We start from the raw sequence: 12,704 nt of genomic DNA, 5'->3' as shown, positions 1-12,704 counted from the left end.
GAGATAGTTATTTATGTGACTGGTTGGTGAATCAGGTGAATGTGTCACTGAACTTTAAATAAATAAAAGATTGTTAGTAGGTACTTAGCAGTACTTACTCCTAGCAAGCTCCTAGTGAGTATTATATTCTTTGGTACTTAGACAGTGAAACATGTAATACATGTATTTATGTAAACCTTTTCGAGCAAAGCTAGGCAACTGAAAGTAGCAAAATATTAGATCGATCTCGATACTTATTCATCATTTAGACCATTTAGTAGGGAAGTATAATATCCGGTATGGGACAGGCTCAATAAAGGTATTTCTACCGGACACACCTGTATCTGCCCTCCTAGAACGACGTAGATATTTTGATATGTGATATTAAAAGATAGAGATATTTATTTGCTTCCGAGTACACATACAATTTACATTAATTGCAAAATTAGTGAGGGCCTAAGATAACAGATATTGCTTTTCACGTCGAGTGCAACTTTCATTCCTAAGTACAAATTTTTTTTTTCAATCATAATTGAGCTTACTAGAGTTGAAAAAGGAGGTGCTTAAGCCCTTCTTGTGATGTACGGAACCCCTGCAGCGCGAGTCCACCTCGCACTTGGCCGGTTTTTTATTTATAACTTGTGCTGGCAGTATGACAAATTTCTTTTGTCTCCATCAAACTTTGAAAGATGGCAGATTGACTTTATTTGTCTATGGAACTGCAATGCACTGCGCTAGCTGTCAGTTGAGTGTCATTATGTGGCTGTGGCAAAATATGGGTAATGTAAAAATCAACTAGCAATCAGCAAACAGTTACATGTATCGTACGATGTGTAATTTTATCTTTGTGACTAAATTCACTCTGCCCAGCTACTTTATTTAAATCGCTGTGAAGTTAGCCATATTTTCTTGCATAATTTATGGACGTGATAGTGGCATAACTAAAGTGTATATAGGTGAAGTATATTCGACTTCGTGTTTGCTGCAGTCTTCAGCGAAGACCACTTTGGTAGGTATTTAGCGCATTAGTAATGCGATTGCTGCTCCAATTTTTATTACTAAGAATTTTGAATTAAAACTACATATAAGGCAGACCTAGCATATAATATAAGGCAAAAAAATATAAATAAAGTGAAAGTTAATAAAAGACCGTATTTTTTGCTTACAGTCTTACTATACCTAAATGCCCCGAATTTGCTAATCATTTTGTAATCTTTGAGTGTACTCAATTATGTTTTTTTTCTTTTGTGTATTTTACTACTTATTTAATTGTATAGGGTTAATCCATTTTTTGGTTAGCAGTGCATTCTATATTTCAAGATCTAATTCCATAGCAAGCTTTGTCCTCTTTCAACATTTTATAATGTTACACATTGGGGGCATTAGGGTTCTAATGAAATATTTGATTCATGTATTAAATACCAATGGTATAAAAATATAACTTTGTTGGGCTTACTTATTCTTTGTATTCTTTATTTGCTAGAATCATGGTAAATCTATCACAGATGGTACATACAATTATTATTCGAGCTCAATTCTACCTACTTATGGCTTAAGCTAGAATGCTAAGACCAACAATATAATATGTTGTGTTCTGAATCCAATGACTGATAAATTTACACAAGTTATTGATCAGCTTGGCAATAGGTGCATATATATATGATTATGCTGGATGTTTTTGTTAAAATGGTGGAGTTATACATTCATTCAGTTTCAATTTTTAAAAAGACATGTAAGCAGTGCATAACCCACATTTTAAGTAGGTTATCCTCTAATAATGGTATGATGTCTACAGGTAATCTCAGAAGAAAGTGCATTTTTTTTTTGTAAAACCATCCAACTAAAGTCCAGTACTGCAATAGTCCAGTTTAAACAGAGTACATGAGGCTTGTCACAATGCAATTTCCTCCCTTAGCAAGTATGCTATGTAGACATGCCTTGGTGAAGGCAGTGTGCATGTATTGCTCAGCTGTCACTCGAGCACATTGCCTAACATAATTTTTTTATCTCATAAAGTGGTTTTACATGAATCATTTGTATTCTGAGATAATGGCTGTGACCTTGTGACACTATTTTTCTATCAGTGAATACTGCAGAATTGAATGCCATTGACAATTTGTGTAGGTTTGTTCTAGACCTATGTTTTGATTCTGTCTGTTATGAGAGAAACAACCTTCCTCTCCTAATTATTTAGTACCTTATTAATCATATTATAGTAATAACTTGCTATGCTTCATCATTAAATATGAAGATAATCAGAAAAAAAAAAATAGTTTTCCTACAGTGGAATTAATGAGTTATGTATTTAATTATACATTTTTCATACCTTGAGTAGTAAAGAATATAAAGATCAACTCACCGATGCTCAAGCATGCAGAGGGTTAACAGTTCCAAACTCCCTGCTTTACTTTATCCATAAAAACTTCAAGACTACAAGCACATTAAAATGTAGCAATACTACTAAGGAAACTAACATCATTCTAGCCAATCTGGTTAACCCGGTCTATAAAGTAAAAGTAAGAGGTCCCATATGGTTAGGAAATTGAACTTAAATATTTTAATTATGCTTAGTTTTTAACAGTTAAAAGTTATCATGAGATGAGACCTATATAGTACATAATTCTTGATGTACTGATTTATTATTTGTTTTTTGACTTTCAGACAATGTGGGGCCTATTCTTCTCCCTTCTGAGTTGGGTGGGGCTCAGCCCTGTCCCATTGTTTGCCGACTTGATCGGGACAACAGAGCCAGCTCTCAAACTGCTCCTGTCAATCTTTATGGGCTATCCTCTGGCGATAGTATACCATCAATATGTCAAACAACATAAAGAGTTACGGAACTTATACTTCATTGTGACAGGCCTTGACATAGCTATTTACAACTTTGGGATATCACTGTACCATAACCTTATCCCAACGCTGGGTATATATTTAACCACAATGATATTGGGCCCAGGCAAGATAAATGTTATTGTAACATTTGTGTTCAACGTAGCTTATCTTATGGCTGGATATATTTGGACAGAATCTGAAGATTATGACATTACATGGACGATGCCTCACTGCGTGTTGACTCTGAAGCTAATAGCTTTGTCATTTGACATGTGGGACTACCAAAGAATGAAAGCAGGAGAGCAACTATCTGCTACCAATCAAAAGACTGCAGTTGAGAAACCACCCACATTAGTAGAGCTGCTTGGATTTGTATATTTTCCCTCCTGTTTCCTGGTGGGTCCTCAGTTTTCTTTCAAACGCTACACTGACTTTGTTTACGGAAAATTCCCACTGGAACAGTATGCTGGTCTATATGAAAAGGAATCTCTCAAGAGACTTCTGCAAGGCATACTTTATTTGGTAGCATTCCAACTAGGAGGTAAGCATTTCCTATCGTTCATTGATTATATCCAAATCATTTTCAGATAAGATATGTACAGTCAACCAATTTGAATCCTAGGCCACTTAACCCTATCTCATTTAAACCGTGATTCTATATGCCATTAACAAGTTCTACAGTGGCCTATGATTGAAATTGGTTGACTGTACCAGCAAAGAAACGGAATATTGTAATTCTATTTTGTTCCTTAAATTATGGTAGTGTTAGAAAAGATGACGGAAAACGTTATAGATTTATTGTTAACATTTCAGTGAGTGTATTCAGCATGAAGTACATGCAATCGGACGAGTTCTGGGAGCGGTCCATCTTCTACCGCCACCTGTACTGCGGGCTGTGGGCGCACTTCGCCCTCTACAAGTACATCTCCTGCTGGCTGCTCACTGAAGGTACATACTCTTATTGCTATCCCGAACGTACAATCATTATGAGTAATTCCGGCAGGAAAAAATCAAATTAATCAGTTAAGTCATTTCCCAGTATTTTGGCTGTGACTGATGGCACACCTCGGACACTGGTGATCAAAGAAAGAGGCGCTTGTATGAGTGAAATATGACAGGTCGACTGTTCGCGTTTTTGACAGGTGGTAACTGTGAGGTAACCGAGAGGGGGTGCGCGGCACTTTCCGCGGGGAGCGGAAGTGGCAAAACTGTACGATAGTACTCTTTATTATACTGTGCTGATGGACAGACAGGCGCACGACCCTATAAGGGTTCCGTTTTTCCTTTTTAGCTACAAAGCAAAAGTTCAAATAAGCGAAAATATTGTTACAACGGAGGAGTATAAATGAATTTAGATGACTTTTGGAATTCCCATTTTCTTGAATACCATAATATCAGGCGACCTGTCTGCTCGTTTGCCTCCTATCCCATAAAAAAAAAAATACAATATCTTTAGCACGCTCCTAACAAAATAACACACTCTTAGCTACACAAATACAGTGTCAAACGTTACGTTCATAGATATAATAGTTCTTCGTTTCTAACGTATTTGTACTTCCGTCGATTATCATACAGCTACTTACCAATGTTCAAGATCTAAACTCATTATCTACTTATGTTTGAACAACAATGTGAGTTAGTACCTATATCTACTCTTGCATACAAATTATTAGGTAGTAGTAGTAGGTAGGTTTAATAATCGTTAATTGTATTCTTGTTGAACAATGACTGGTGATTAGAATTCGTAACACTACATGATAATTCACGATGTTGCAACGGGCATTCACGAGGTAATGTGATTAATTTTTACTTTAGGTGAAAGTCCTTATGGACTTTGTATTTTTGTTCCAAATATGGGTGTGTGGTGACGGGTTAAGAATTTCACCACCCCCTTTCTTCCCGTGGGTGTCGTAGAAGGCGACTGTGGGATATGGGTTAAATTGTGGCGTAGGCGAGAGGCTGGCAACCTGTCACTGCAATGTCACAGTTTCGTTTTCTTTCAACCCCTTATTTGCCAAGAGTGGCACTGAAGCTTTAGTAGTTTCATGTGCTCTGCCTACCCCTTTATGGGATACAGGCGTGATTGTATGTATGTATATGGGGCCATTTTCGCGAGAACAATCACCAATTTTCTAAGGTAGGTAAATTTTATGTTTTTCCTACTCAGAATCACGAGCCCTTTCGATCTAGACAAAAAAATGGTCCCAAAATTTTCTATTATTTTGCATACTTTCTACTTTGTAAAATTGTAACCGCTGTACAAAATGTTTGAAAAATGGGAACGAAGTGGAAAAAATTAATTTAGTAGGCTGTAGGTACGCCTAGTAGGATGAAAAGGGCTCGTAATCATGAGTAGGAAAAACATTAAATTTACCAATTTTAGAAAAAAAAGTTTTTGAATTTTTTTCGCGAAAATGCCTGTTACGTATATTTTATGATATATCTTAAGTGCTCCCTTACGTCATATTTTGACCACATCACTGTTGTCTACATAATAACTGATGATAGTAATGATGAATCGAAATAATGCATTTGTGCAGCGTCATGCATCCGGTTCGGGCTGTCGTACAACGGCGTGGCGCCGGCGCCGGCGGGCGGCGCGCCGACGCCGCGCTGGGACGGCTGCAGCAACATCAAGCTGCTGCGCTTCGAGTTCGCCACCAAGTTCCAGCACTACATCGACAGCTTCAACTGCAACACCAATCACTTCGCCGCCGAGTACATATACAAGCGACTCAAGTTCCTCGGCAACAGGAACGCTAGCCAGTTCTTCACACTGCTCTTCTTAGCGCTCTGGCACGGAACCGGATCCGGCTATTATATGACCTTCTTCAACGAATTCATTATCATATTCATGGAGAAAGGTTTAGAATCTATTTTGATGAAACACGAGTTTTATCACACCATGTGGTCTAACAATATCGTGCAGTACGTTTTGTACGCCGTACTGAAACTGTACACCATAGTGTTTATGGGCTGGAGTTTGGTTCCGTTCGACCTCAAATCGTTCTCCAAGTGGTGGAACATCTACTCGAGTCTGTATTTTTCAGGATTTTTCCTGTTTTTACCTTGGCCATTTGTGTACAAGCCGCTCCTTATTAGTGGAATCAAATACTTCAAGTTAAAAGTGAAGACTCAATGAAGTAAGGGTAACTAGGACTAATAAGTGGTTCAAAGTTAAAGATTGGATGGAATACAAGTGACGACTATAAATATAGACTACTATGAGTAGATCTAATAGTAAAGGAGTGTTCTCGTAGAGCATGTATTATTCAGACTAATGTTAAGTAGATCATTAGTTGACTAATCTGGTTACTCTATAATTCAAACTTTTCGAACTATGGTCTATTGTAAGTGATTCAAATAATGTACATATAATACTAAAATCAAGATATTCCGCCATTCAGTTAAAATATACTGATATGCTTACAAACAAATCCTTGCAAATTAAATGGCATATGTTTATCAGCGTAATTATTCTTACGCTTTAAAATAAATGAATGAACCATAACCACTTTAAATATCTAAAAGAACAAACAGTAGAAACAAGTTTAGTTCAATCCAATCTACTTTAGTACCTAGATATAGAAATGTGATAAAGAAGGTTTTGTGCTTATGCGGGTTCCCGAAGTAGATAGGTAGATACGTAGTTAAATTATTAAATACTTACACAGGTGTAACTCTTAGGAAAATCTAGTTCGCTTTCTTTACTATAATAGCTACCTCGTACCTGTCCTGTTTCTGTCTGCCTTTAACTCATTCGTAGTTTCAGTATTAAACGAGCGTTCAAAGTTATAAAATACTGTAACGTTCCATTTTTATCTGTTACAAAGTCTATCAAACCAAATATTATAATATTGTTCAACAATACTAGATTAAAACCTATGTAAGGCTGTGATTTGAAGCATAAAGCACAAAGTTCAAAATATCCACTGCTTCATGTGTATATCAGTAACTTATAGTACCTATAGAGATGTCTAAATTCTACATTAAGTACTGCAACCGGCATAAAATGTATGCTTGTCTTTTCATTTTTAGGGTTCCGTAGCCAAAATGGCAAAAACGGAACCCTTATAGTTTCGTCATGTCCGTCTGTCCGTCTGTCCGTCTGTCCGTCTGTCCGTCTGTCACAGCCGATTTACTCGGAAACTATAAGTACTACAGTGATGAAATTTGATGGGAATATGTGTTGTATGAACCGCTACAAAATTATGACACTAAATAGTAAAAAAAAGAATTGGGGGTGGGGCCCCCATACATGTAACTGAGGGATGAAAATTTTTTTTTTCGATGTACATACCCGTGTGGGGTATCAATGGAAAGGTCTTTTAAAATGATATAAAGTTTTCTAAAAACATTTTTCTTAAAGTGAACGGTTTTTGAGATATCAGCTCTCAAAGTCGTAAAAAGTATGTCCCCCCCCCTCTATTTTTATAACTACGGGGTATAAAATTCTAAAAAAAATAGAGGTGATGCATGCTAATTAACTCTTTCAACGATTTTTGGTTTGATCAAAGTATCTCTTATAGTTTTTGAGATAGGTTGATTTAACTGTAATTTTGGCAGGTGTATAAATTGACATAATAAGTTTATTATATTTGCTGCTACGGAACCCTTTGTGCGCGAGCCCGACTCGCACTTGGCCGGTTTTGTTCTTTCAGTCTTATTGATACAATTAATTAAATAATACATATACTACTAACTTAAAACATTAAAAATTTGTAGATAATAATTATATCTAGATATTTTTCTGGCCCGAACGAAGTGACATTAGTGACTTCCTTCCGATATTTGGTTCATCGATAACTTACATTATAATACGTCATTAATTATTATAATTATGTCATTAATTATTGACGTGGCACTGAATTTTGAGTACCTAGTTGAATGTGCTCTGTCTACCTCGTTTAGGGAAAGCAGGCTTGACTTTATGTGTATATAACATTAAAATGTTTTATACAAATGTCACATGTTTAATAATAAATTGACAATAATTTATAATAAAAGAAACCATACGTATTTTAATAGTTAACATAATTTCACGATTATTCAAGATTTTAGAGATTATTATTTTGGGGTAATTAATAACCTTATGTAAGGCTATTTATCGATAAAAGGGTTGACGATGTTTTTATTTTGTTAAGCACTAACAACTTGACGTTCCTGCCAGAAAAATATTTAGGTATAATAATAATAAACAGAGATAGGCCTTCTATGTTAAAGTTACGTTCTATGTTATTTATCTAAATTATCAATTTTTTCAATAGCTCTGCTGGCTGAACCCGCTGCTCCTTAATAAATTAATAAGAATATGAATATACACAAAAAATACTAATACTGATAATCAATAATAATCATACTACCAGGACCTACATTAACTTATGAAATAGATAACTTTGGACGTTCATCGTAGGCGCACACGGCAGTAATATCTAGTCCGCTTGGACTCAGGTAGGCACAGAAGCGCTACAAATTAGCCATAAGCCATTTGTGTCAGTATTCAAACGGCAAATTTATAAAATGGGTTATACCCATTAGTTACCACCAAGTTGTTACCAGAGAATCATGCCTATGTTTCGTAAGAGCAACCCGATAGTTGGTGTGAGCTTTGTGCCTGCCCTAACAACAGCAGATTCATGAAACGGCACCAATAAGTACAGCTTAGCTTAGTTCGTCTCTAAGTCTAGTTTAGTTATTGAACATGGTGAGCATAATACCATTTAATCGTAAATAACGCCATCAAATTTATTTTTTCACGAACAGGCTCGGTTTAAGCACTAGGCTTGTAGTTAATTTAATGTTAATGCTTTAAATATGTTCTAGTAAATACTTAAAGCGTAAGATTGAGAAATTGATCTACATACACAAGGTTGATAAAAATACTCAGTTCTTTTATTTTAAAATAATGTAACACATACTAAAAATTGATATTGAATGTAGCCTGGCACTGTCTTCTACCGACAATATTGAACCTTTTTAGTACTGCCTACCATCTTTACATCGAATGTTGAAACACTATTGGAAAGAAATATAATTAAATACGTTGTACCTACACTAAGTTATAAGTAATACACACAATCATTGTTACTATTTAATAGTCAATTCATAATACATAGGTAGGTATAGTAAAGCTTTAGGAATTTTGTGAATTGTGCTGATATTGTATGTTACTTGGGCCTGAGGGCCTCTTGGGCAAGGATTACATAAAATTATAGCAGATTCACCACATTATCACATGATCTTTACTAAGATTACTGCACCATGTAACATATCATTTCACTGATTTCCTTTTTATGTACTAATTATAATTATCGAGTAGTTTTTTTCTGACGGGTCATTGTTATCAAGGATGGACGAATTTGCTCTAGTGTTGTGTAATTTGTGCTTAGGATAGTTATTTACGCACCTGAGCGCTGTATAAAAAGATGAGTAAATGCATAATTACTATTAGGGCCCATTTAGACGGTACGAGAACTCGCATATGAGTTTTACTACATTGCGGTATTTGATGGCTGTGCTGAATGTATTTAACCTCCACAGCCTAAAATCGCATGCGAGTTCGCACGCCGTCTAAATCCGGCCTTAGTATAGGTACGGTGAATACATTCTATTTAATCTATCCAATCTATCACTGTGATTGACTTATGACAAAAGCATCAGCCGGGCAGTAAGGAGTATGCCCACTTGCCACTGAATTGTAGAAAAAATATAATTTTCATTTAATGTTTGTCTGTAAACTATAAACTACGTATGCTATGTTCCAAAATTCGTTGCTTATCATTTATTGTGGTGTAAACCAAAATAAGATTTGCATTTAATATTCTATCGTTTACTGGTAAGACTTAAAATCGAATGGGATTTAATTTTGTTATGTACCACTATTCATGATAAGCAAATAATTAGTTTCATCCATGAATTTAAACAAAGATGGTAATCGAATTTGCTTCCCATGAGATCCAAATGTTTCTAATACGCAATAAAGCCGTTATCTGTTGTATTCGCATCCCAGAAACTTACAAATTGTAAGAGTAATTGTGATACGAGCGCCGCGAATGGAGACATTATATTACTTAATTAGCAAGCATGTTGTGATGTCCTCGTCGAGACATTTCTAGAAGTAATTGTAAAACTAAAAAGGAAATCAATACCTGACGGGCTGGCATAGCTTGCGTTGTCGCGCGCGAGTTCATACATCTAGCACAACTTGAAGTTTGAACTCGCGCGTGAGAGCGCAAATGGTGCTAAACCGCCAAGTGTCTTCTGGAACAGGAACAATAAATTAAAATGTAAGATATACCTACTCCTCAAATTGACCATCATTTGTGCAGCTACTTTTAAAATAAATTGTAGGTATTTTGTTTTTTATCACGCTTAAAGTTTATTCTAGGACGCAATATATTGCGAATTTTGTCCCTTTTAAAGCGTGACGGGCAACGTCAATCACAACAATGATCAATTCAACATTGTGAAAAGTAACTGAACAAAAGTATCTTTGTTTGTGAAGTACATAAGTATGTGTTTTAATATGTGCTCGTGTTATAGGAAATACCCGGAATATATGTAAATACCATACCATATATACATTTTACGAGAATACAAATGGAAGTTATCATATTTTGTCTCTTGTAATGTGGCAGACTCGATATTTTGCAATGAACTCAGATTCGCTTTGGCTGTAGTCATTTGTGTAAAACGAAATGTTACGTAGAATATGTAACATCTACATAATACTGATAGTCATAATCATTATTATATTTTTTTATTTCATTTGATATAAATTATAGTTTTTTTTTATTTCACTTGCTATAAATTATGGTCAAATGGTGGGTGGGTTTTTTCTTTATAGTGTACGGTCGTATGGCTCAAGCTGTTTGTATTTTATTGTTTATCATGTATATTTGATTGTACGATCAATTAATTATATGTATATAGATATCTGTCTCGTTTGTTGTCTTTAAAGGTATTAAACCCGTAAAACGTATGAAAACCTGCTTGGTCGATTTTTCAAAGACAGATCAACGTCACGCACCAGAATTCAATGGAAATTCCCATTTAAAAAAATACGCTAAATTCGGTAACAGACGGTTTGGTGCAACCGACCCTTAAGAGTCTAGGTCTGGTCTAGGTACACGTTTGTATCGTACCTGCAGCCTAGTTACTAAAAGCTAATAGGTAATAAAAGCCTCCAAATTGAGTAATTGTGTATACAATTACCGTTCTTAGAAGAGATCGTCATCGATGGAGTGGAGTCTCCAAATGTTCCATGTCCAAATGTGTCATGACATAGCTATTATTTGTGTTATTTTAGTTAGTACCTACTTAACTATCGTATACTGACTATGTAGTCAATTTCATATTTTAACACGAAAGTTATTATTATTTAGATAAAGAGGTAAGGTAAAAATCATTAAGTTTTAATAATTCACCCTCAAATAACTTTGTTCCTTGGCCACGCCCCCTGTGAACGCTAATGTTAGTTTTCAAAATAAAAAGACATTGAAAAGTAATAACGGGATAGATTATAGTTTTGCCAGACGATCTTTATAGTTACAGAGTTATGTTTATTCCAATCGCAGAGACAAATTCACCAGCAAGTCACGGTGAGGCGATCTGTAAAAGATTTACTAGGATCTCGAGATCGGTTACACTGGCAGTCGCGAGCAACATTCGTTCGCACAGAGAACGCGGGCGGAGCTTCCTTTGAATGGTGAGCCATGGGCGAGCAGAGCTCGAGGCGTGGGAGCGGACACCTGCAGGCCTCCCTCTGCGCCGTGTATTGATCGATACCCACCCAAAGCCTCTCGAATTTTCACGACGTTAATAGTTATTTGTTATACAAGGGGGCAAAGTTGTATTTTAACGCCGAGTGTGGAATTGAAAAACGAGCAAGTGAAAGGATTCTATAGTTGAACCACGAGCGAAGCGAGTGGTTCGAGAATAGAATCCTGAACTTGCGAGTTTTTTAACACACGAGAAGTAAAATACATTTGCACCCGAGTGTAACACAAAACTTTTCCCCTCACTATAGCGAGGAAACTACAACGCAAAAAATGCGTTTATCACTGATTCCAGTAGTTCCACAGGTGGTAAATCATCTTTATTACTAGATTTACCTACTTTTATCAATTTTAAAACAGTTAATTTGACTATATTCAAGGTCAAATTACTTTACCCACTAGTGGATAAAATGCGTTTTTACCCGCTGCTATTAAAGGACAAAACACGTGTTTCCGAGCTAGGGAGGGGAAAATACAGTTATTAGTATTCCAGGGACTAGGGTACCTAAATCGAATACGCAGACACCGGCCCAAATTAGGCTCTTCAAGATCTAAGTGCCTACCTAAAAATGTAGATTGGGTACAGGCCATCGATACAAATATGATTATTATCAAAATAAAATAGGTACTTGATCTAGAATATTTATTGTTTTAAAATGAACTGAGTTCGGTAGGTATATTTTTTGTCCAATTGGTTGGTAGGTACATTTATACTTGTAGACAAATAAAATATGCTTATTTTGTTAAATTTATTCTCGAATAGGGCCATGTCTAAAACACCTATAAAGTAAAAAGAATACGCGAAAGTGATAGAAACGCTTACAAAACTAGCTTTTCGCGGTTGGCCCTCAGATATTTTATTTATTATTTGTTATCCATATGGGACGGCCTTCGGCATACAAGTATTAGGTAAGTAAGTGCTTATAAACTCCTGTCTACTGAGTTCAGCCCCCTGGGAATCATAGCACCTGGTTGATGGCAGGGAGGCATGGGTACGAAGCCTCGATTACCTATAATCATTCAGCTGTCTTTGGTTAACGCCTATATGTTGCAGACAGCAGTGTTTTAAGTTTTAATATGAAATGCTTCATTGAAAGTTGAAGCATATTCCTGATG

At 35.9% G+C, this 12,704-nt stretch overlaps 1 protein-coding gene across 1 annotated transcript; it reads left to right on the top strand.

Annotated features, from left to right (window-relative positions):
• The first annotated feature begins 727 nt into the window (after positions 1-727).
• LOC125240908 (lysophospholipid acyltransferase 5) lies at positions 728-6,841 on the top strand. The gene is made up of 4 exons (XM_048149082.1): positions 728-988; positions 2,641-3,352; positions 3,625-3,759; positions 5,352-6,841. Exons 2-4 carry the CDS (start codon positions 2,644-2,646, stop codon positions 5,951-5,953), a joined length of 1,446 nt encoding a protein of 481 aa, XP_048005039.1. The 5' UTR covers positions 728-988; positions 2,641-2,643; the 3' UTR covers positions 5,954-6,841.
• The last annotated feature ends 5,863 nt before the right edge of the window (positions 6,842-12,704 follow it).

Source organism: Leguminivora glycinivorella, chromosome Z (genome assembly GCF_023078275.1).
Source record: "Leguminivora glycinivorella isolate SPB_JAAS2020 chromosome Z, LegGlyc_1.1, whole genome shotgun sequence".
Taxonomy (NCBI): domain Eukaryota; kingdom Metazoa; phylum Arthropoda; class Insecta; order Lepidoptera; family Tortricidae; genus Leguminivora; species Leguminivora glycinivorella.
Note: the sequence above shows the minus strand (reverse complement) of the source record. Positions and strands in the feature narration are given on the sequence as shown.

Coding starts and splice junctions, on each gene's coding strand:
- LOC125240908 (XM_048149082.1), top strand. CDS start 2,644: ATGTGGGGCCTATTCTTCTCCCTTCTGAGTTGGGTGGGGCTCAGCCCT. Junction 3,353..3,624: donor GGTAGCATTCCAACTAGGAG/GTAAGCATTTCC, acceptor TTAACATTTCAG/TGAGTGTATTCAGCATGAAG. Junction 3,760..5,351: donor CTGCTGGCTGCTCACTGAAG/GTACATACTCTT, acceptor GCATTTGTGCAG/CGTCATGCATCCGGTTCGGG.